At 41.4% G+C, this 25,004-nt stretch overlaps 1 protein-coding gene across 1 annotated transcript in view; it reads right to left on the reverse strand.

The window, feature by feature from the left end:
* Positions 1–5,843: 5,843 nt before the first annotated feature.
* tmem165 (transmembrane protein 165) overlaps positions 5,844–25,004 on the reverse strand; it is a 45,718-nt gene continuing 26,557 nt past the window's right edge. Inside the window, exons 3-6 of the mRNA XM_038791163.1 lie at positions 23,393–23,568; positions 11,832–12,014; positions 10,536–10,641; positions 5,844–7,347 (exon numbers count right to left, since the gene is read on the reverse strand). Of these exons, the coding sequence (XP_038647091.1) occupies positions 7,271–7,347; positions 10,536–10,641; positions 11,832–12,014; positions 23,393–23,568 (542 nt within the window). The 3' untranslated portion in view covers positions 5,844–7,270. The remainder of the gene's footprint in view (positions 7,348–10,535; positions 10,642–11,831; positions 12,015–23,392; positions 23,569–25,004) is intronic.

Below are 25,004 nucleotides of genomic sequence, written 5' to 3' on the forward strand. Positions count from 1 at the left end.
GGATTACCAATTTACTGACTCAAATCTAATGTGTTCTCCATTTTTACTGATATTCCAACACTTTAAAGAGGTATTGTTTCTTGATATACAAGTTTAAATATCATCATTTGGGGCATCATGAATATCTTCAATGCTGAATAATTCTTCCCTCATCTCATTGAGATAAGTCAATTTACTTATAGAAGTTCCTATCGTATAAAATTATTTCAGATGTAGAAGCAGCAACTCAGTGGTTCAGTAAAAATAAACCATAGGACCAGTTAATAAACATCTCCATAGGATATATCACTTACTGTCTGGTATTGTGGACATCTGATGGATAACATCATTACCAGCAAGATATATGGCTGAAGCCTTGTATTTGATATATATTGAGGAACTTTGTGAGCCCAGGAAGAGAAGTAAAATTACGTTTAAATGATCTATGAAGTTTTGCCTAATGGATATTTAAATCTCACCTAATTTGGTTATGGGGATTTCTGTACATTAAAAGTACTCCTCCTTGCTGTAGAGCAGATGCTTCTCCTTGAAGCATGGTTGCTCTGTCGAGGATGCAATTGATGAATGACAGTAGGGCTGTGAAATGAGTCAATTTTTACATAATGATGTTAATTGTCAACTCATCTTTTTCTGTTTCAGCAGGTTGTTATTGTAAATGCACATTTTCCTAGTATATAAAAATGTTTTAACTATGAAATTATATTTGTTTTTAAACTTGGGCGCCTAGTTGCTCCACAGTAATCAATCCAGACAGTTTATTCTATCAGCCACTTTCCCTCCACAGCAGAATACTTTCACTCATCAGCAGCTCCCCCAGCACTGGACTGACAGTTTATCGGATCATCCTAAAGCACAGCCACAATAACCTGCGGTCATTTCTAAAACAAAAAGGAATCAAATTAGACACTAGCTAGATCAGATAACTTAAAACACTTAAAAGAACCATAGTTCCTGTAGACCGTGTAACCATCTGACTTGGTTACTAAAAGGTCACGTGAAAGGAGCAGGGGTGCTCTCCCCAGAGTGTAGCCAGAGTACAAGCATGTAATTGCTGCTCAGCTAGTGAATAAACTATTGTTCGTCAACTTGCAGTGGCATGCATGGAGTAAGTGGTCGCACATTTGAGGTTCCCGCTCAAGGTGGATTTTATTTAGCCCTTCCCCACCCAAATATAAAGGACTGGTTTAGCTCAATGGGCTAGACAGCTGGTTTGTGATGCAGAACAAGGCCAGCAGCACAGGTTCAATTCCCGTACCTGCTTACTGTAGCCACCTGGGGTGACCACTGCCCAACACAAAATGGAAGATTGCAAGGAATGCAGGGAAATTGGACATGTTGTAAAGCAAGCAGCTTGCAAAGCGCTTGTATATTCAGACTACTGCAGAAACCAGTTTTGACTGCTGCAGAAACCAGACAGCACTATGAAAAGTAAAGTTAGCATACTAATGAGGCGATACCGGGCGATCCCCAGATACAATGGAAACAAGTTAAACACAGATCGATACATTGAATGGAAGGCCAGACTTTTCGGCGCCAAAGAAGCCCAAAACAATAAGTCCCAAGAACCGCCCCAGTGATCGAGGAACTGCCCCGTTATTGGGGAATTCAAATCAATTGATTGGGAAGAGACCCAGTCGATTGCGAGAGTATAGAAGGTCCGCCCAGGTGGGCGCAAGACCCTGAGAGGAGTACAAGACAGAGACCGCAACCCCAGCTCTCTCTGCCAGCCTCTCCTTGACCTGCCAGCCCTCCCAGCAGAACACCGTTGCAGCAGAAGAACTGTGAGGAGGTCTGGACAGCAGCCGCCAACAAGTAAGTCACAACGCACGCTATGAGAGTAGACACTCCTGACTCCCTGTAGTCCATAACTACTGGAAGCCTGCGGACCCAGGACAAGCTAGAGGCCGTTGTTCCCTGATCCGGCAGTCCCCTTATCCAGATAAGTATTTGGCCTATTAGTGGTAGGATTAGCCTAGTCTTCTAGTTTATATGCATGATTAGTAGATTACTGTAATATAATAAACGTGTCTTGTTTAAACTTACTAATTGGTGTATGGTTTTATTGCTTTGAACTTGACCTTGAAACTTGTGGCGGTATCTTAACGATACCTGGCGACTCCAAAGCTAAGTAACAAAACAGAGCCAAATTGAGTGTTAAGCACACTCACCCAGAACGAGCAACATTACCCGAACAGATTCCGGAACGTGGCAACTAGGGGCTTTTAACAATAACCTCATACTTGTGTCAATAAGATTATTATTAAATGTGTGGTGTTTGATGGCAGAATGTGCATGAGGACTGAGGGAATGTAATACTACTCTGGTGGGACTGATTTATGGCTCACCGGATGAAGCGTGCAACAAGAGGCAGCAGCTGAAGCGAGAGAGTAATACTGCTGTGGCAAAGAAGATGGCGGAGAGTAGTGGGGCGGTGCTGACGACCCAGTGTTCAATGGTGCAGTTGCTGGAATTCCTCAACAAGTTCCAGCACAAAGGAAGGAGGCCGAGGACTTGGCTATGGTTGTGGAACCGCTTAGGATGGTGATTGAGCACACGGAGCAGAGGCAGGGCCTGGAAGAGGGGGTGAGGGCCATGGGAATCAATTGACCTCGCCGGATGCGGATGGTGACAAGCAGTAAAAAAAGGCTCCGAGAAGATGGAGAACCGCTGCAGGAGGCAAAATCTCCGGGTCGTGGGGAGGCTAGAGGGCAATGAGGGTGCCTAGGCCACTAATTGTGTGGCGAACATGCTGGAGATGTTTGCCAGTCTCAGAAAATAACTGAGGACGCAGGAACCGATTACTCAGAAATGGCCTCCTTTGCAGTTATGACTGATTCTAGGAAAATCAATGAGTCCACACTTTAGGTGCACCACATGTACGGCAGAGGTTCAAGACAACAGCTCACACCACCTTCTCAATGGCAATTAGGAATGGACAGCGAGTGCTGGCATAGCCAACAAAGCCCATATCCGGTGAAAATTTGAAAAAGCTTATTCATAAAATACTCCATATTTTTATTTATAGGCAGATGGGCATCTAACTAACTAGGACGTGATTGCCTAACTTTGTCATTACTCTCAAGTACCCTATTAAGGAAATACATCACAAACATTGGTAGCAAGTCAAGTCTTCATTTGTCTCCAGTTCCGATGGCATCCTCTCACCCGAGTCAGAAGATTGTGAGCTTAAGTTCCACTCTAGAGACTGAACAATTCAGTGCAGTATGAAGGCAGCAGTATGTGATCACTGTTACCATCTATTAATTCAGGAAAGGTGGGAATTCCTTTTATCATCAAAGATCTCATAACACTTCGAACAGGAGGAGGCATTCCCCTTTTTCTGGTCAAAATTTACCCGTCAACCAATATCACCAAATCAAATTATCTGACTATTTCCATATTGTTACGTGCAATTGACTGCATTGTTTTTCTACATTATAACAGTAACCAACCTTCTAAATAGTTTCACTGGCTGTACGGTACTTTGGGAAATTCTGTTGCAAAAAGACATTTTAAAATTAAAATTTCTTTTTTTTTTTACAAAGATTGTTGCCAAACTCTCAAAAAGTTGCAAGTTGACATGAAATAAGATGTTGATATTTAAAGAGCATTTTAACTATTAAGCTACTCTTAATGCAAACATTTTAATATGAGCCCAAAATTAAATGCCGAAAACCTTTGTTACAATTCATTATTTACACAATTTTGGTTATTCTCTTGTGTATTGGAGATTTAAAACTAAGATTTTGCTGCAGTGTCAAATGTTGATCATTTACATGGAGTTAACCTAAAAGGAATTTCATCAGCACCACAGTCCATGCCTTTAATAGAAAAAAAAATAAGAAAAATTCCATAAAGCTTAGTGAAAACCAAGTTAAATATATAAAACAAACTTTATGAAATGAACAACATGCAAACTCATTTTTCCATACTTTTGCTTGCCAGATTTAATCAGATGGTGCTCAAAAGATGGGAGTTAAATCTGCACCCAAATTGCAAATACATTATTACAGTACACCAAATAACCCTGAATCTCCAAAATACAAATTCTGGAAGAAAGACTGAGGGGGAAGAACAGAACCTGGAAATCATTGCGAAAAATATTATGAACTAAAGATAGTTTTACACTAATTTCTTTAAATTGTGAATAACAACTTAAGCAGTATTCCAACAACTTTTGGAAATAAAATGTCAGATCTGAAGATATTGCCTTTTATACTAAATAAAAGTACATCCACTGGTCATAGCAATATGTAAAAATCTAATCTGTACAATGAAGTCTCAGTTTCTTATAATTCTGTATTCTAACATGAAAATGTTCTGCACAGTCTTGCAAACCAATATTCACAAAGATATTTCGGTCCACTTCAACAGTACAAATTAAGCATTTACTTTGACTCCTGTGTATCAGCTAATTGAGATGAATGTTTGGGAGTTCAAGAGTTAAGACTTTGAGTACAATAGTGAGACAGCACTGCACCTGCAGTTATAGGTATGCTACACCACCACTTGGAACATAAATCAATAAGATACATGATTAGATCAATTTTTATACAAAATCTTCATCAAGTAATTTTTAGGAAGAGTCCGATGTCACTCAGCTAAGTGGCCGAACATGAGGATGGAAGACCACAAAACTTAAGAATTCTAATTTCTTAACACAAAAGCCACAATTTTCTTTTATTGCAAAAGGACAAAGAAATACTCTATATGGATAAAGATAAACTTGATAAGGAGTCCTGTGTGTGCCGAGAACTGAATGTAAAACTGCTTGCCAAAAGTACTATTTTTGCTGCACACTGCATTAGCTGCATAACAGAACAGGAAATGCAAATTCCATAATTCATCAGAAATTCTGCAGTCGAGAAGTTTTTTAAAAAAGGTACTGTAGATAAAAGTTGTTCACAATGACCATACAAGGGGTAAAGTTATGTGCTCAGCACAGAACCCAACTCTGAGAATGGTGCAGCTACAACATTGCAGCACCACTCCTCTTATGTGCTTGCTTTGAAACTGAAATTTATATATGCTGGTGTTAAGATTCTCCTTTCTCAATCACCAATGAATCGATTCCCTCATTGAACCACAGCATGAGCAGCCAAATTAGGATTCCTGCATTTTTCCCTGTTGGCCAACAGTGCAAAAAAGCAGCACTTTTACAAATAATTCTTTAGTCGTAAAGATTATTGGATGCATTCAAGAAATCAAATGGTCTTCTACATTTCCAATTCCTGTGTATTAAGGCGATTTCAATATGCAAAACTGAATATTTTTATACTATAGAAATAATTAATTCCTCTGTATAAAACTGTCTGTTACCAGCAAAATATTGCCACAGGCAAGTGAATATCTTGTGATGCTAGATCCAACAGGTAAGTAATCCTAGTTTTCAGTCACAATCACAAAAGTGTCTTTCCAGGATAGAGCATACTGCATTAAATGCAACAGTGCACAATATTTACATTTGTGAAACACATCAAAGCAAAACAAACTAACTTAAAATAGTGAGAGGTATAAACTGGACTTCTGTTGGTCCAGTATATGCATGATAAAAGTATGCACTGTTGCATGGTTGACACTAGCATTCACATAATTTACATAGAATTTACAGTGCAGAAGGAGGCCATTCGGCCCATCGAGTCTGCACCGGCTCTTGGAAAGAGCACCCTACCCCCTACCCAAGGTCAACACCTCCACCCTATCCCCATAACTCAGTAACCCCACCCAACACCAAGGGCAATTTTGGACACCAAGGGCAATTTATCATGGCCAATCCACCTAACCTGCACATCTTTGGACTGTGGGAAGAAACCGGAGCACCCGGAGGAAATCCACGCACACATGGGGAGGATGTGCAGACTCCGCACAGACAGTGACCCAAGCCGGAATCGAACCTGGGACCCTGGAGCGGTGAAGCGATTGTGCTATCCACAATGCTACCGTGCTGCCCTAATTTAGTACTTACATCTTGAAAATAAAGGATAGTGTATTCTTAAAAAGATTATGTTATATGCAGTGTTATAACATTTTGATTAAAATCAGGTAATCACTATGCGGTAAATCCTGATGCCACTTCTATTCATTCATTGTATATTCCCATTTTCAAGGCAGATTAGGAGATGGCAAATTTTTAGTAATTAGCAGAATTTGAATAATTAATCTCAGAACAATTTTAGGAAGTGGATGCGCATCAAACCATACATTTCTCCTATTCCACCTCGGAGTCTACTCTGCTTTACAGACATAACTGGAAAAACAAGACTCCATTCCAAAGTCCTACAAATATGAATTTAAATAGCTATAATAAATATTAAAAGTTGCAGCAAGACCAGCAATAAACACAGCATTTGCTGCAACTGCTACAGTGAACTTTAACAGACATTAATTTGTAATTCTAATACCAGCAGAAACAATCACAACTTGTATTCCTGATCAATTCCTCACTTTGTAACTGACATACACCGATCTAATCAAAAATAACCAGAAAAATGGAGAGCACCAGAGCAGTTACAAAACTGCAGCTGTCAATAGAAGAGCACTAACTTGCACAATTAACATAAAAGTTAAAAGTTGATCACATAATGGCCACTTCACAAACCTAGTTATTAGAATTATAAAACACTACCTAGATAATGATGGGCTAATGCTGCTAAAGAGTTGCTCTTTTAAACCTGACTCAATATTATCTGCTTATTTGGTGAGGCATTACCAATTGTACAAGATTCCCAAAATATATTCTAATATTAACAAATTTGCATTACTTGATGATAAAGATCCTTCAATTAATACAATGGAGGCCCAATTTTATTTGTGGGTGGGGGGTTCCGCAGGGAACATTTTCAAATAATCTTTTACAAGAAGAATGGGCAGAATGCAATACAGGAGTGCTCTAAACTGAACAGCTGAGAAACATTTTCTTTAATGTTCGAGTACCGTAAGATTTACTTCATTGTTAAAATTTAGCTTCCCATTTAATGCTGGAGCTCTACCTCCAGCTCCATAGTTGAAAGCTACCTCCAATCGCCAATGTTTATGCTTACAGCATTTGAATGTGGTACCTACTTATTGAAATATTCATACAGAAAATGTACCATACAGCAAGGTTGTTTTAGTTGATAACCTCACTACTTGCCCTCAGAACCCAAAATACATGTAAACTGTACAGGAGGCATGGGTCTACATCAAGTCCTCTGCAGTATGAAGTTACACTGTACATTTATAAATATAGAAATTAAGAGTTGGAAATGGATGATGTGGATCATCATTCTTGTTAAAACCCGCTGTCTGGGCTGATGAACAAGGCGGAGAGTGCAAATGCCAGGAAGACTATTCCACCAATGATGGTCACTAAAAACAAAAAGAGAATAAGTAAACCAAACGTTAATTTTCTAACATTCAAAAATCTAGATTTCCTTTCCATTATACAATCTACTAAACTCATAAATCAGTTTTCTTGTAACCTATGAAAGAAGCTCAATGCAGGTGCTGTTGTACACTGATCTATCGCTCTATCGTGCAGGTTCCCTTTTTTCCTCATCCCACCCTGCCCTTTGCACTTGCTCAAAAATCAATAACATTTCTAACTTTTCTCGACTTTCAGTGGCGGCATGTAGAAGGAGGTTGTGCATTAGGTAACTTCTGGAGGGTACTTTGTTTTTTGGCAGAAAATCTTTTCATAGGGGTCCGAGAGGAGAAATATGTCACAAAAGAACACAACTAAGAAGTCTGTGGCTGGAAATTCTTTAACTGACTCGGAAGCTTTGCACGAGCCTCAGCAATGGCAGGTCAGGCAGTCACGGCCGCCACAATCACAACAGTTATGCCAACTGAGGTACTGGCCAAAAAATGGTTCGAAAAACGGTTTGAGAATCATCTGAGGGGCAATGCTGAATGATGTTCGAAACTCTACGCAAGTCAATTAAGGCGTCAATGGGTCCTATTAGTGAGAGGTTGGAAAGGACTTTGGAGGCTGTAAAGGTGCATGGCGAGGTGTTAAACGGGGTGAAAGTGGCTTCGTTGAGGCACAGTGATGAAATTGCCTCCCTGGAGGCTGGGATCGCAGTGGTAACGGAAAAGAACAAGAATCTGAGTGCGGAGGTAGATGACCCGGAGAACCAGTCGAGGAGACAAAACCTCAGGGTCGCCAGGGTGCTGGGCGGTGTGGACGGCATGAATCTGACTACTTTTCTTGTACTCTACTTCAGTAGCCAGGATGGGTAGGGGCACTTTCGGCCCTGGGGAAGGACTACCTCACTAGAATTATCGTGTTTAGCTAGCAAACGGGATGAGGTCTGTTGGAACTGTTTTACTGGTTCCATGAGTCGAGTGTTTTTGTCTGGTTGGGGAATGGGGGTTGGTTAGAAGGGATTATGGTTCCCTGGAATATGATCAATATGGATGTTTGGGTGGGGTTTGGTTCGGGGAGGGGCGGGAGGGAGGAGAGTAGTTTTCTGATGGTGACTATGGGAATTCAGAATGGGGCAGCACGGTAGCAGTGGGTAGCACTGTTGCTTCACAGCTCCGGGGTCTCAGGTTCGATTCCCAGCCTGGGTCACTTGTCTGTGTGGAGTCTTCACGTTCTCCCAGTGTCTGTGGGGGTCACTCCAGGTGCTCTGGTTTCCTCCCACAAGTTCCAAAAGGCGTGCTGAGAGGTAATTTGGACATTCTGAATTCTCCCTGTGTACCTGAACAGGCGCTGGAATGTGGCAACTAGGGGCTTTTCACAGCAACCTCATTGCAGTGTTAATGTAAGCCAACTTGTGACAATAAAGATTATTATTATTATTATGTCCAATTCACCGAACACGCATGCCTTTCAGGACTTGAGGGGGGAAACCGGAGCACTTGGAAGAAACCCACGTAGGGGGGAACGTGCAGACTCCACACAGACAGTGACCCAAGCAGGAATTGAGGTGAATTGGACATTCTGAATTCTCCCTCTGTGTACCCGAACAGGCGCTGCAGTGTGGTGACTAGGGGATTTTCACAGTAACTTCATTGCAGTGTTAATATAAACCTACTTGTGACAATAATAAAGATTATTAAAGCAACAATGCTAACCATTGTGCTACCGTGCCGCCCATAGGATAGAGGAGAGGTCGTACAGGCGGTCTAGCCTGGGTGCGTTGGTGATGGCTTTGCTTCCGTTTACTCCAGTTAAGTACTCCTCGAACCCGGGGGTTTTATCTACGCAGATATGGAGATAATTTAGGCAGCATTTTAAGCTTAGAGCAGTGTCAAAGCTGGCCCCTATCTGTGCCAATCATTTGTATGAGCCATCGAGATTGCAATGTTGAGTGTGGGAAGGGGCTGGAGAGATTCCAGGAACTGTTTATTGAGGGACAGTTTACCAGCTTGGAGGAACCGACGATGAAGTTTGAGCTAGGGGGTGAAAGAAATTCATTTAGTTACCTCCAGGAAAGGAATTTTGTGCGGGTGGCCTTCCCAACATTTCCTGAGGCACCGCGGACGTCTCTGTTGGAAAGGATACTTTCGCTGGCGGAGTTGGAAGAGGGTAGCACATCTGGTATTTATGGGTGAATTTTGTCTGAGGACTCAGATTTGTCAGAAGGTGAAGTGGGAAAGGGAAATGGGGCTTATAATAGATGAGATGTGTTATGAAAGCCTTGGCCAGGTGAACTCCATGTTTTCATGTGTGCAGCTTGGTCTGATCCAGTTTAAGGTGGTACACAGGGCGCACCTGACCAAAACTAGGATGAGGGTTTTAAAGGTACAGGACAGGTGCAAGCGGTATTCCAGGGAACCGGCCAATCACACATACATGTAAGCTTTCGGATCTCCTTCTTCAACACCATGCCCACGATTCTGAATGTCGAGCTGGACCCGAGTCCTTTGGTGTCGCGTTTTGGGGTGTCGGACTTGCCAGGGCTGCAGATGGGAGTGAAGGCAGATGCCCTTGCCTTCGCCTCGCTGATTGCCCGGAGGAACGTTCTGCTAGGGTGGAGGTCCTCTTCTCTGCCCAACGCCTCGGTATGGTTGGGGACTTAATGGAATTCCTTTATGGAGAAAGTGCATTGCCAGGGGGTGAATGACAGATTTGGAGATGGCAGCCATTCATTACCTACTTTAAGAATTAATCACCATCTGCTGCTTGGGGGAGGGGGGGGGGGGGTCAGTTTTGTTTGTTGGCGTTTTTACCTTGGCTGATGGGTGGGTATGGTTGGGGTTTTCGTTATGTTGGTTTTGTGTATCATCTACTGGAATATGGGTTCTGTTGAAAAATTTGTAAAAATGGAAAACCTTAATAAAAATGTATATATATTTTAAATTTCTAACTTATCAGCTCTGGTGAAAGTCACAGACCTGAAAAGTTAACTTTCTCTCTCTCTCCACGGGTGTTGGTTGACTTGCAGGGCATTTCCAGCACTTTCCATTTTGTCTGCACTTTGATTTACATTGCATCATCCATTAAAAAATATGAGCAATGTTTCATTCTGTTTCAATGTATAATAGCATCTAATTACATTTAATCTGTAATTTTTTTTCACAGAAATAAAGCTCGTCTCAATTCTTACCAGTTCTAACAGAGATTTTTTGAGCAACCATCCTTCCTCCAATAACTGCCAATCCAGTACAAAGGCAGTGCCCTAATGTTCCACCTACAGCAACACCAAAAGGATCCTGCAGGAAAAAGTGCACAATAGTATCACAGAATCCTGTAAAATTTACAATACTGATGGAGGCCATTCGACAAAGCCATCCAGTCCAATTCCACCTTCCTGCATTTGGGCAGTCACCCTGCAGGCCATCGCTCTTCCAATTCACACCTATTAGAATGACAATACATAATTTCACCGAATTCTTGTTATGTACACATACTAAACATTTCTATTGGAAGCCATTAATCAACTTGCACACACAAAAAAAGTTGCAAAATAATTTGACTGTTCAGCTGGCAACTGCAAAGGGAGTGCTGCAATGGTACCAGTGTTCCTGGGCCAAGAGAAACCCTAACCTGGGTTGTTATTACTAATTGTTATCCAGTAACTTCTGTTGGAAGTACACAGGTCAAGAACAGTGCTAAATTCAGCTGATATACTCTCTTCAACCTAGACACTCACATTCAATATCATTCATAACAAGCTAAGGGACTAGTGGGAACAATCAGATCAACACACATTAATATCATACCCAGCATGCAATGTTCAAATTAAAATAGGTGGGGGAAAAGGGAGAAACTGGTAGAAAAGTTTTAACAACTTATATGCAAAGAAAGATCAGGTCCATGTCAAAATAGGGTATATTGTTTTGGCAAGATATGAGGGATACTTCCAAGTATAAATTTATGAAAAGATTCAATTAAGTCATTTTGTTTGCATTATTAAATTGCAGTGCATGTGAAATCGAGTAAATCATTAAAAAAGTTGTTTGTACCATCTATTAGATGCACTGCAGCACCCTAACACACTTCCCAAAATCAATGAACAGAAACACTGCACGGATTTGAAAATACAAGTGCTGTTTCCTTTATCTTGCAGCTCCCTAACACGGAGAGTAACGCCACCAGGAAGACTGCAACAGTTCAAGACAGTGGTTCACCAGGACGTTCATAAGGTTAATAAAAGCTGCTCCTGCCAGAAACATCCACTGAATGAATAAAAGTCAACAAGTCAAATTTTTAGACTTTTCTTTCAAGGCAGGCTGAATGGTGTTTAACTGGGTCAAAAAAGTGACACAAGTCTACAATCATGTCAGCCCTCATCGTGAAAGGCAAAATTAAGCCAACTCATTTCCCCTCCTCTGAAATGAAAATACACCAAAATCCAGATTAATCAATTTTCCAAGCAAAAGTTAAAACTCGAAGAACTCACCTCCCTAGCCGCTAATACAATGGTAGTTAGTTGTGATCGATCACCCCATTCTGCTAAAAAGGTGAGGGTGAAAGCCTGAATGAAAATTGGAGATATACAGGGCAGACGCCTCTTTTGTGACAGATGTGTTGACGATCCCGACTCAATATCCTGTGGGCCATTTACAGTTTTTGATCGCTGAAGCTTAAATATAGAGAGAGAAACATTTTTTTAATAACAAGAAAATATGGATATAGTAATTTTAGGGTTTCAACCTGAATCTAATTAACCAAATCTGAAACTAGGAAGTATCAACTAAAAGGATACAATGTATTTTGAGCTGCTTTTGATGAATACAACATGTAGATATACATTTTATTTGCTATTTTACCCACCATGTTAGTGATGGAATTGAACAGGATAAAACAGATCATTGGTATCAAACACAAATTCTTCCACGTTTTAGTTTGGTTTATTTGTAGCACCTCATTGAGAGAAACACCATAACACAATGTTTCAAAAGTCCATTCTGAAATCAACCCAATATGATACCATTTGGAACCATAAAGAAGCTAGTACCCTGCATTTCTGTGCTCCACTGTCCAGTAATCCCTCGAGATTTAACAAGCCAATTACATATTAATTCAATGGGCATTAAAAGCAATTGATGAGAATAGTTTGCTTCACAGGCTGGGAGTTTTCTTAGAACCCAACACTAATTTTGTCGGCAGTGTGGATGGTGGGTTTGATTTCCACCACATTTTCTGCAAAATTACATTAGCAGAGCAGGAGCAGCCCCGAGGATATTCAAACTTCGGCTTGATTTTAGGAGCACTGTAACGCCGTGCAAGCAAAGGATGAAGATGGCAGACATTAACATTGACAACTAAGGAACAGTCACTGGCAACCATTATCGTTGGAGGCTGAGTGCTTTAAAGAGCTCTGGAGGTGAACAGATACCAAAGCTCAGCTGGTCAAGAAGACCAGGGGAGGCGGTATCATAGTGGTATTGTCGCTAGACTAATAATCCAGAGAACCAGGATAATGATCTGGGTTCGAACCCCACCACAACAGGTGATGGAAGTTAAACTTAATAAAATATCTGGATTTAAAAGTCTAATGATGACCATGAAACCATTATCGATTGTTGCAAAAATCCATCTGGTTCACTAATCTCCTTCTGGGAAGAAAATATCTGAAATTAAAACCTTAATGATGACTATGAAAACATTGTTGTAAAACCCATCTGGGGTTCACTTTCGGGAAGGAAATTTACCATCCTTACCTGGTCTGGCCTACATCTGACGCCAGACCCACAGCAATGTGGTTCACTCTTAACAGCCCACTCAAGGGCACTTAGGGATGGGCAATAAATGCTGGCACCATGTTAGTGATGCAATGACCACTTCCCATGAAACAAAAGAGAGAAAACAAGAGGCCTGTGAATCATGCACCTTCTTCGCCGTCATCCTCTGCAGGAATGTCCCAGAGACTTCAATTCAAGAATGTGGTTCCTGGACTACGCCAGAGGATACTTGCACCATCACGGTGCAAACCATCATCTTGCAAGACTGCTTTAGCGACTATAAAATCAGGTTGCTGGACATTAGGGAAAATTAATTTCAGCATTTCACTTTCGAATCAAAAAAATTCTTCCTTCTGCATGACTGAATGCCCGGCTATTCTGATCATGCACTCAACTACCAAAGTCCGTTCACTCCCTAAACCTCTCACCCTCCCTTCCTTGACACTCCTCATAACCTACATGTTTGACTAAGGATTTTGGTCATATGTCCTAATATAGGGGGAGGTGGTGGCGGCATGGTATTGTCACAGGACTAGTAGTCCAGAGACCCAGTGTACTCTGGGGACCCCAAGTTCGAATCCCATCATGGCAGATGGTGAAATTTGAATTAAATGAAAAAACTTTGGAATTAAAAGTCTAATGATGACCACGATTGTTGTAAAAACCCATCTCATTCACGAATGTCCTTTAGCTCTGTAGGGAAGAGCTTTCACTCTTCTTCCCTATTCTTTAGGGAAGAATATCTACCATCCTCACCTGGTCTGGGCTACATGCGACTCCAGGCCTACAAAGCAATGAGGTTGACCCTTAATGGCTAAACAGACACTATATTATTTGGTGTCAGACTTTTGCCGTATAACATTCTTTTATGAAGAGCGGTGGCATTTTGTTTTAAATAAATAGAATTTACAATTTTTAAAATCAATACTCCCAATCATTCCTATCAGAACCTTCATCTGATCTCTTTGTACTCTAAATATTATAATCATGTTCAGATGTTTTAATCTACTTCAAATGACTTTCAGTTGCAGTCTCTACAATCAGACCACTTCACACTGTGGACTTCTCATGCATTGGTGTTTCAATCAAACAAAACACAATTGTCATCACAGGGTGGGGACATTTAGTATGATTGCAAACGACAAGAGTAAGAATCTCATTCTATTCCTCGGTTGTGGCACCCACAACCCGTTAAAAGTGCTCCAATAAGGAATATCTACATTTTCAAATGAGTGAAAATAGGAAGTCCTTTCTGTAAAATGGCAGGAGAGCCAATCTGTGGCTCCAAACCCTTGGCAATTAAGTCCATGAAACATGAACAATGACATCAAATCTATTAATGCTTAAAACACCTGGAGAAATTTGAGCTTTCAGCTTTGGAGAAGTACTGTTGAGTGCTGACAAGAAATAGGAACAATAGATAATTTGCCCCCTCATGCCGACTCTGCCACTCAACATGTCCACAGCTGATCTTCTACCTTAACTCCACAGGGGAGGCAGTGGCAAAGCGGGATTGTCACTAGTCTAGTAATCCAGTAACCCAGTGTAATGCTCTCAAGACAAAGGTTTCAATCCCAATGTGGAAGATGGTGAAATTTGAATTTGATAAAAATCTGAAATTAAAAGTCTAATGATGACCATGAAACTGTTGATTGTCGTAAAAACCTATCTGGTTCATTAATGTCCTTCAGGGAAGGAAATTTGTCAAACTTACTTGGTCTGGCCTACATGTGACTCCAGACCCACAGCAATGTGGTTGACTCTTAAAAATGGCACAGCAAGCCATTCAGTTCAAGGGCAATAAATGCAGGCCTAGTCAGTGATGCCCACATTCCGTAAATGAATTAAAAAGTTGTACAGAGATGTTGTCTCACCAATACCCAGTACAGCTGCAGTAACCCACCCCCCCCTCCCCACTTTTATATTCCATTAGCCTGCCTAATTACTTAGTTTATTCACATACTAACTTTGTGATTCAAGTACCAGGACACCAGATCCCTCTGAACCTCAGTTCTGCAGTCTCTTCCCAATTAAAAAGTACGCTGCTTTTCTATTCTTCCTGCTAAAGTGAACAAATTCACATTCTCCCACATTGTAGTCCAAAATTGTTGCTCACACACTTAATTTGTCTATATCCCTTTGCAGACTTCCATCTCCTCTTGACAACTTAGGTTTCCACCTATCTTGTGTCATCTGCACATTTAACTACCATAACATTTGGTCCCTTCATCCAAGTCATTGATGCAGATTGTAAATATTTGAGGCCCATACACTGATCCCTACGGCACTCCACCAGTTACAACATGCCAACCCAAAAATGATTCATTCATCCCTCCTCCCCATTACCTGACCAGCCCATTTCCATGCTAATATATTTCCCCACAACACGAGCTGTGTTCCGTCACCTTTGATATCAAATTCCTTTTGGAAATCCAAGTACACCACACTACAGATTCTCCATTTATCCACATTGCTTCTTACTTCTTCAAATAAATTAATCAAAACTAGGTTAGTTCCACCTGTTCCCATTATGATTTTCCAAGTATCCTGTTATAACCTTCTTAATAACGGATTCCAGCAATTCCCCCCTGATAGATATAGCTGTTAGACTAACCAACATATAGTTTCATGCTTGTGTCTCCCTCCTTTCTTTAAGAGTAGTTACATTTGCTATTTTCCAATCCATTGGAATCCTTACAGAATCTAAGAAAATCATTTGGTAGAACAGAATTTGAACATTGCTGAACATAGATAGATCGGCATGATGGTGCAGTGGTTAGCACTGCTGCCTATGCCGACCAATGTCCCAGGTTCGATCCCGGCTCTGGGTCACTGTCCGTGTGGAGTTTGCACATTCTCCCAGTGTCATTCACCCCCACAGCCCAAAGATGTGCAGGTAGGTGGATTGACCACGCTAAATTGCCCCTCAATTGGAAAAAAATAATTGGGTATTCTAAATTTTTTTTTTTAAATTGCTGGCATAGACAGTTGTTAAAGCAAGATGAAAAGTTTCAACAAAATGTATTTTTAAGCAATAATCCAAGAGCTTTTGGAAAATCATAACCAATGTATCCATTAGCTCTGCAGCCACCTCTTTCAGAACCTAGAACAGGCCACCTAGGGACTCGTCAGTCAGCCAGTTCTAATAGTTTCGCCAATATCTTTTCCCTGGTGATGCTGACAGTTTTAATTGCCTCTCTCGATTTTCAAGTATTTCCGGAAAGTTTCCCATGTTTGCTAAAGTGAAAACAGATCAGACACAAAATACTTGTTTCACCACTTCCACCATCTCCTGGTTTTTTCCCCAGAGGATACACACTTGCTTTAATTACTCTTTTCCTTTCTAAATACTTGTAGAACACTTACTGTTTTTATAATTCTAGCTAACTCTTGTACTGATTTTTCCCTCAATCGTTTTTTTTTGGTCATACTTTTCAGCTTGGTATTATGCTCAATGTCCTTATTTAGTCATGGATGATTCCTCCTTCCCATTCTTAGATAATCTTTCTTTCTCAAGGAGATAAATCTTTGCTGAGAGATCGTGGTGCAGTGGCAAAGTCACTGCACAAGTAACCCCAGGCCCCCGATTATGCTCTGGGGACACGGGCACAGGTTCAAATTTCAACAAGGCTTAAATTTGGAATTCAATGCCAGTCTCAGTAATAGCGACCATGAAACTGTCTATTGTCATAAAAGCCATCTGAATTTTTAAAGTCCTGTAGGGAAGAAATCTGTCAACCTGGTCTGGCCTTTCAGACTCCTGACCCACAACAATATGGTTGGCTCAACTGCGCTCTGAAATGGCCTAGCAAGCTAATCAATTCAAGGAAAATTAGGGATGGCTAACAGATATTGGCCTTGCCAGAAACATCCACATCCCATGAAATAATAAATTAAATTTCTCTTCTGCCATTGCATCTCTACGTCTACTTTTTAACCAACTCTGGCTTCAAATGTTTGTAATATCTTTATTTAGGATTAAAATAATAGTATCAGTTCTACACTTCTCCAATCTCGCCTTTAAACTGAGCATGAAATTCTACGCTGTCACCTTGAGGATCCTTTACTATGCGCATTACCAGGTCTAGAAAAGCCTGCTCCCTGGTTGGCACTAGAACATATTGTGCGAAGAAATTGGCCGAATACATCGAATTCACCTTCCAGGTTATTGTAGAAATAATACAGTAGAGAAGGGCCCATTCAGCCAATCTTGTCGGCACAAAGACACCCAGGTGTCCTTTCTCATCCCATCTTCATGCACACAGCCCATAGCCCTGCAGCTTACAGCACTAAAGGTGCAGTTATCTCTGCCTCCACCACCAGCGCGGGCAGAAAATTCCAGACACCCACCACCCTCTGCGTAAAAAATATTTTCCTCATGTCCCCTCTAATCCTTCTACCACTTAGCTTTAATCTATGACCCCTGTTTTTTGAACTCTCTGCCAAGGGAAACAGGTTCCTCCTGTCTACTCTATCTCTACCCCTCACACTTTTGTATACCTCAATCATGTTACCCCGCAGCCTTCTCTGTTCCAAGAAAAATCCCAACTTCTCCAATCTCTCCTCGTAGCTACAATTCTCCAGTCCTGACAATATTCTAGTAAATCTTCTCTGTACTCTCTCCAGAGCAATTATATCCTTCCTGCAACGTGGTGACCAGAACTGCACACAATACTCTAGTTGTGTCCTCACCAGTGTCTTATACATTTCTATCATTATATCCCTACTTGTGTATTCTATATTCTGCCAATGAAGAGCATTCTATATACCTTCTTTACAACCTTATCTACCTGTACTGCTACCTTTAAGAACCTGTGCACCTGCACGCTAAGATCTCCCACTTTATCTGCCTCTTCAGTACATTCCACTTATTGTGTATTCCCTTTTACTGTTTGACCTCCCTAAATGCATTACCTCACACTTGTCGGAGTTGAACTCCATCTGTCACTTTCCTGCCCACTCCACCAATCCATCCATATAATTTGAGTTTGTAGCTATCCACTACATGGCCAATGTTTGCGTCATCTGCAAATTTGCCCCTCACATTCAAATTGTTAATATATAAACTAAACAGCAGGGATCCAAACATTAAGTCCTGAACACCACTTTAAACAGCTTTCCATTTGCACAGCAAGGCATCCTTTGTTTCCTGTGACTAAGCCAACTTTGGGTTCAATTTGCCACATTACCCTGTATCCCATGGGCGTTTACTTTTTTCACTAGTCTACAATGTGGGACCTTGACAAATCCCTGACTAAAATCCATGTAGACAACATCCATTGCATAACCCCGTTGATCCTCTTGGTCACTTCCTCAAATAATTCAATCAAATTTGTCTTTTTTTCTTTAAAAATTTTTATTTTTTATTTTTATTTTTTATAGAGTACCCAATTCTTCACCCACCCACCCACCCACACACACCCCCACACCCCCACACACCCACACACACACAGGTCCTCGACACCGTGAGGCAGCAGTGCTAACCATTGCACCACTGTGCCACCCCATTCAATCAAATTTGTAAGGCATGACCGTCCCTTAAAGCCATGCCTTTCTAAGTGGCAGTTCATTCAATCTCTCAGAATTGATTCTAACAATTTTCCCACCACTGAAGACTAACCGGCCTACAATTGTTTGCCATTTCCTTCATACCCTTCTTAAACAGAACCACATTTGCATTCCTCTAATCCTCCGGCACCTCCCTGTGTCTAGTGAAGATCCATCCTCAGAGCATCTGCTATTTCCTCCCTGACCACCTTCAATATGCTAGGAAACAACCCATTCGGCCCCAGCGACTCAATGATAAATATAATCTTTAATAGTGTCACAAGTAGGCAATGCAATGAAGTTACTGCAATGAAATTACACTGCAATGAAGTTACTGTGAAAATCCCCTAGTTGCCACATTCCGGCACCTATTCGGGTACACAGAGGGAGAATTCGGAATGTCCAATTCACCTAACAAGCATGTCTTTTGGGACTTGTGGGAGGAAACTGGAGCACCCAGAGGAAATCCACTTTTTGACTTTTCAAGGTTTCCAACACCTCTAACACTTCCTCTCTCATTAAGATTATTTTATTTAGTATTTCACACTGCTTCTCCTGATTATTATATCCGCATCATCCCTTTCCTTTGTTTGCACTGGAGTGCTACTTTGGGCTGCAGAAGAGTGCTTATGTGGAGTTTGGTGACTAAGGGAGCTCGGGGAGGAGACAGCCTTGCAGCGGGGACCATTGGGGTCACCAACAACAGCTTTCGGAGGCAACGCCACAATGTGACTGTCCAAATTGAAATAGCTGACTGACAAGTGAGACCTGCAGGCATAGGGACTTCTTCTTATAATAGAAGTGTTTTGAAATAAAGAAAGGTCCCTAGCTTAATTAAATTCTCTTCATTAGAGTATCTAGCTTAATCTAGAGAGAAATAATGGCAGAAGACCCAGACCCGTGGTGTGCTCCTCGTGCGTAATGTTGGAAATAAGGGAGGCTTCCAGTGTCCCTGACGACTACGTGTGCAGTGTGCTCAGCTGCGGCTACTGGCTAACTGCATTTCAGAGCTGGAGCTGCGGATGGACTCACTGTGGAGCACCCGCGATGCTGAGAACGTTGTGGATAGCAGGTTTAGCGAGGTGGTCAAACTGCAGGTGAGGATTGCACAGGCAAAAAGGGAATGGGTAACCATCCGACAAAGTAAAAGGCTCAGGAAGGAAGTGCAGGAGGCCCCTGTGGTCATTCCCTCTCAAACAGATATACCCGCTTTGGACACTTTTGGAGGGGGGCCTCTCAGGGAAAAGCAACAACAGCCAAGTTCATGGGACCATAGGTGGCTCTGCTGTACAGAAGGGGAGAAAAACGAGCTATAGTGATAGAAGACCCAATAGTAAGAGGTACAGACAGGTGCTACTGTGGCTGCAGACATGAGTCCAGTATGCTTCCCTGGTGCCAGGGATATTACAAGAGGCTGCAGGACATTTTGGAGAGGGAGGGTGAACAGCCAGAGATCATGGTCAATTAGGTAAACAAAGGCACGAGAATCTGCAAGTTACATTTAGGAGGTAAATTAAAATGCAAGACCACAAATGTGATATTCTCAGGATTACTCCCTGTGTCACCTGCTAGTGAGAGCAGGAATAAGAGCTTAGACCAGGTAGAGAAATGGTGTACTAGGAAGGGAGTTAGATTCTCGAGGCATTAGGACCAATTCTGGGGAAGGAGGGATCTTTGCAAGCTCGATGGGTTGCACCCGGGCAGAACGGGAACCAATATCCTTGGAGCAGCTTTTGCTAATGCAGTTGGGGAGGTTTTAAACTAGTATGGCAGTGGGGTGGAAACCCAAGGGTGGGCTTAGATGGGTCAGATTCAGATCAGGAAACAGGAGGCAGAACGTTAGTGATGTAACCAGCAAGTCGGAAAGACAAAAGAAACTAGGGTTAAAAAGTATCCAGCAAATTAAATTGACGGGATTGAACTGTTTACAATCCAATGCAAAGAATATTACAAACAAGGCAGATGAACTAAGGGCACAGATAGACACATGGCAGCAGGAAGTCCTTGCTATAATAGAAACCTGTCTAAAGGAGGAGCAAAATTGGCAGCTCAATATCCCTGGATATAGAGTTTTCAGGCAGCATAGAGTGGGTGGCAAAAAGGGCTAAAGAATCAATTACTGTTGTGAGAAGGGATGATACATTAAACCGGTTAACAAATGAGGCTTTATGGGTTGACCTTAGGAATAAGAAAGGGGCAGTCATACTACTAGGTGTATACTACAGACCTCCAAATAGTGAGAGGGAGATTGAAGTTATATGTAGACAAATTTCTGCCGGTAGGAATAAGAGGGCAATGAAAATGAAAATTGCTTATTGCCACAGGTAGGCGTCAAATAAAGTTACTGTGAAAAGCCCCTAGTCACCACATTCCGGTGCCTGTTCGGGGAGACTGGTACGGGAATAGATGAAGTTACTGTATAAGGAACCAATGGCATGTGTATGTATGAATTACATGAACTCAGGGTATTTTTCGTTACATCGGGGAACGAGGCAGGGATGCCCCATATCTCCCCTTTTGTTTGCATTGGCGATAGAGCCCTTGGCCATTGGGCTGAGGAGTTCAGAGTTGTGGAAGGGGATAGTGAGAGGGGTGTGGAGCATAGGGTGTCCTTTTACGTGGATGATTGGTTGATATACATTTCTAACCGGACTCCTCAGTGGGGTACAGAATGAGTTTGCTTGAAAGATTTGGGGCGTTTTTGGGGTACAAGTTGAATTTGGGGAAAAGTGAGTATTTTGTGGTATCCGCTCCAGAGGTGGGGCTGGGGGGTTCCCATTCCGTGTTGCAGCTCCTCATTTCAGGTATATGGGGGTGCAGATGGCCTGGGACTGGGCCGGTCTTCAGAAATTGAATTTTTATGGTTTGGTGGAGAGGGTGATTTGTTGAGGTGGGAAAGTCTTCCCTATTGTTGGCAGGTTGGGTGCAAGCAATTAAGATGAACATTTTGCCTGCCAATCTTTTTGCCCAAGGCGATTTTCAAGGGGGTAGATAGGCTGGTTTCTTCGTTCAGTTGAGGCTGGTACGGGAATTGAACCGTGCTGCTGGCCTGCCTTGGTCTGCTTTCAAAGCCAGCGATTTAGTCCTATGCTAAACCAGCCCGGTTTACAATAGTCGGAGACTTTAACTATCCTAATATTAACTGGGTTTCAAACAATACAAGGGGCATGGACGTTTGAAAAATTAATGTACTGTGCCCAGAATTATCTTTTAAAAAAAAAAATACATGACAAGCCCAATGAGAAGAGACACAATTCTAGATTTAGTCTTGGGAAATGAAGATGGGCCAGTGGGTGAAGTGACAGTGGGCATAGGGGATAGTGACCACAATTCAGTTAGATTTATTGTTATTATAGAAAAGGACAGAGATAAATAGGGAGAGAAAGTTTTAAACCGAGGGGAGAAGGCAAATTTTACAAAACTGAGAAGTGATTTGGCCGAGGTGGACTGGGCAAGACTGTTAAAGGATAAATCAATGGTAAACCAGTGGGAAGCATTAAGAAGTGAGATCCTTAAGGTACAAAGCAGACATGTCCCCTACAAAAATAAGAATGGTACTGCCAAATCTAATCCCCATGGTTATCTGGAAAAACACAGGGGAAGGTAAAATGAAAGCCTAAGGTCACAAAAAAAATTAACACTGCAGATGGCCTAGGTGGGAGTATAGAAAGTACAGGGATCAAGTAAAAAAAGAAATAAGGAAATCAAAGAGAGAGCATGAAAAATATTGGCAAGCAAGATTAAGACAACCCCAAGGTGTTTTACCAGTATACAAAGAGCAAAAGGATAGTTGAGGAAAAAGTGGGACCTAGAAGAGGGGAACTTGTGTGAAGATGTAGAGGATATGGGAATGGAAGAGTTTTAAAACAAATTTGTATCCCAGGAGCCAATCTCATGAATCCTAACTCTTCCAATTCTTCCTTCCTTGGATATGGAGACCAAATCTGCACACAGTGCTCCAGATGTTCTCATAAATGCCCTACATATTGAAGCAAGACTTATTCTTTTGTACTCAACCGACTTTTCATTGCTAGCATTACACTAAAATTTAGAGAGTCTTTGAATGAAGCTGTAATCAGGGGCGTTTTCAAATAAATTTAAGGATTTGGAATAAACTGTTCAAGAACAACAGTGCTTGGTTCTTTGAACCTTAAACGATCCCATTTAAGCTCAAACATGCAACCATGCAAAAAAATACCAAATAGACTTCTTTCCCTTACACCTTCACCCAACCCCAAATAAAATCTTCCAAACATAAGCATAAAATGTTGAAAAGCAGCAGCAGTTTACTCTGTAAACTGTGCCGTCAAGCAGCAACCCCAGACTTTCCACAACGTGGTCCCTCGAGGTTACGTGAGCAGCAGCAGCATAAAAAAATTAAGGGATCTGTGAACTTAAACAACAGCAAATAAAATACAATTAGAGGGTAAATTTTTCAGCAGATCCGGCAGCATTCATTTGTGGAGAGTGAGGCAGAGTTAATACTGGAGATCAATGATCTTTTGTTAGAACTATTCTCTGCACAGAAGAGTATTTCCAGCATTTTAATTTTACTTCAATTTCCAGCATTCACAGCATTTTACTTTGTAAAATCTTAGCCGAGATACCCGTTGAGACCCAAATCGGATTGAAACAGGACTATAATTTGCGTATTACACTGGAGTGAGTGTGTGTGTGTGTGTGTGTGTGTGTGTGTGTGTGTATGAGAAAGAGAGGTCATCATACATACAGCTTCATCTTTCTTTTTGATTTCTGCTTGCACTTCTTCCAGCTCTTCCTGACCTTCATCCGGACTCATCTTCAAGCCTTCCCAAAGCATCCGGAAGCCAAATATTGCAAACAGAGCAGTTGACACATAATATGTATACTTCCGGGGGATTATTGTTGTAGCATAGCCAAAAAGAACTGCAATAAAGAATGAAATATAAGACTGCAACCCTATTGCAAACCAGTGATGTTTTAACTCAGTCCTTATCTTCTCCCTCCCCGCAACTTAAGAGCGCGAAGTTCATTTGCTTCACATTCACAAACAGAACAGATTATACAAACCTTTAAAATAAATAACTCTTCAGGGCTATTTCAAAAATATACCTCCCCGTTTCTATCTCTATCTCATATTTCCTGTTAGCGATCACTTTGCAAAAAAAAAACTTGTTTTCTGCTGAACTGGATCTGATGCTCATCCTGTCCCCATAATGCACAAATGTATCAATTCAGATGTAACAACCAAAGGTCTGGCTGAAATCCTGCAAATAACAAAAGCAGGAGGATGCTATACTGTCCCTCCACTGGTTCATGGCCAATTTTCCCAAGTTGACATTCCCACCCTATATGAAGATCTATCGACTGCCTTAGTGCCCAGAATCTGCTGATCTTATTTTTGAGCAGAGCTGTTTACCACACAACTCTCATATCAGGTCAGGAAGAGCGGAGTCCAACAGTCAGTTGACATTAAGTATGCCGCAATTTGCTTTCAAGCAACACAAGTGGTACAGAAGAAAGATTTGCACTTATGTAGAAAACATGCATTTTCATAACCACCGAGGCTCTGAGCTTCACAGTCAATGAAGTACCTTTGAAGTGTAATCACTATTGCAATATCCTAACAAATACGCCGCAACACAAGTAAATTATTTTTGTGTGATAGTGATGGAGGGATAATATTATTGGCCAGGACAACTCTCTTGTTCTTCTTAGTAAATAGTGCCATGAGAACTTTTACATCCACCCAAGCAGGCAGCACTTGCAACAGTGCAGCACTCCCTCAGTACTGCACAGATGTCAGCCTTGAGTTTTGTGCTTAAACCCCAAGTGGGGCTTAAATTTGGACCTTGTGACTCGAGAGGCAGCCGTCCCACCTATTGAGCCATGGCTAACACACAAGAGAACGTTGTTGGGCTGATTTTGCCTGTGCAAAGACCTTTTCCCAAAAAAAATGCCGTTGCAGCTCTAGCCTTCACAGGTAGAGGGAATTGTGAAACAGTAGAAAGAAATTGAATAATAAAGGGAGGGCTGTTGATTTGGACTAAATAACGGAAAGGAGATAGAAAATTTAATATACAGACATATTGAAGGAATATGCAGAAATAACAAGGCTAAGAGTGACTTAATTAACCCAAAGATTGGCTGCGGAAAAGTAATGAATGCAGCAACAGGGGAGGGGCTTAAAACAATTCGTCTAGGACTATTTCCTTTTAAAAAAAATATTTTTATTGGCATTTTCAAAATTATATATTTTGCCATTCGTTTTAATTTATTGTATAGTACAAAAAGTCTTCTTAGGTTTGTCTATTTACAGTCTGTCGCCGTCTGGCTCGCTCACCGTTCAATCCTCCCTACTC

The sequence above is a fragment of the Scyliorhinus canicula genome, chromosome 3, assembly GCF_902713615.1.
Source record: "Scyliorhinus canicula chromosome 3, sScyCan1.1, whole genome shotgun sequence".
NCBI lineage: Eukaryota > Metazoa > Chordata > Chondrichthyes > Carcharhiniformes > Scyliorhinidae > Scyliorhinus > Scyliorhinus canicula.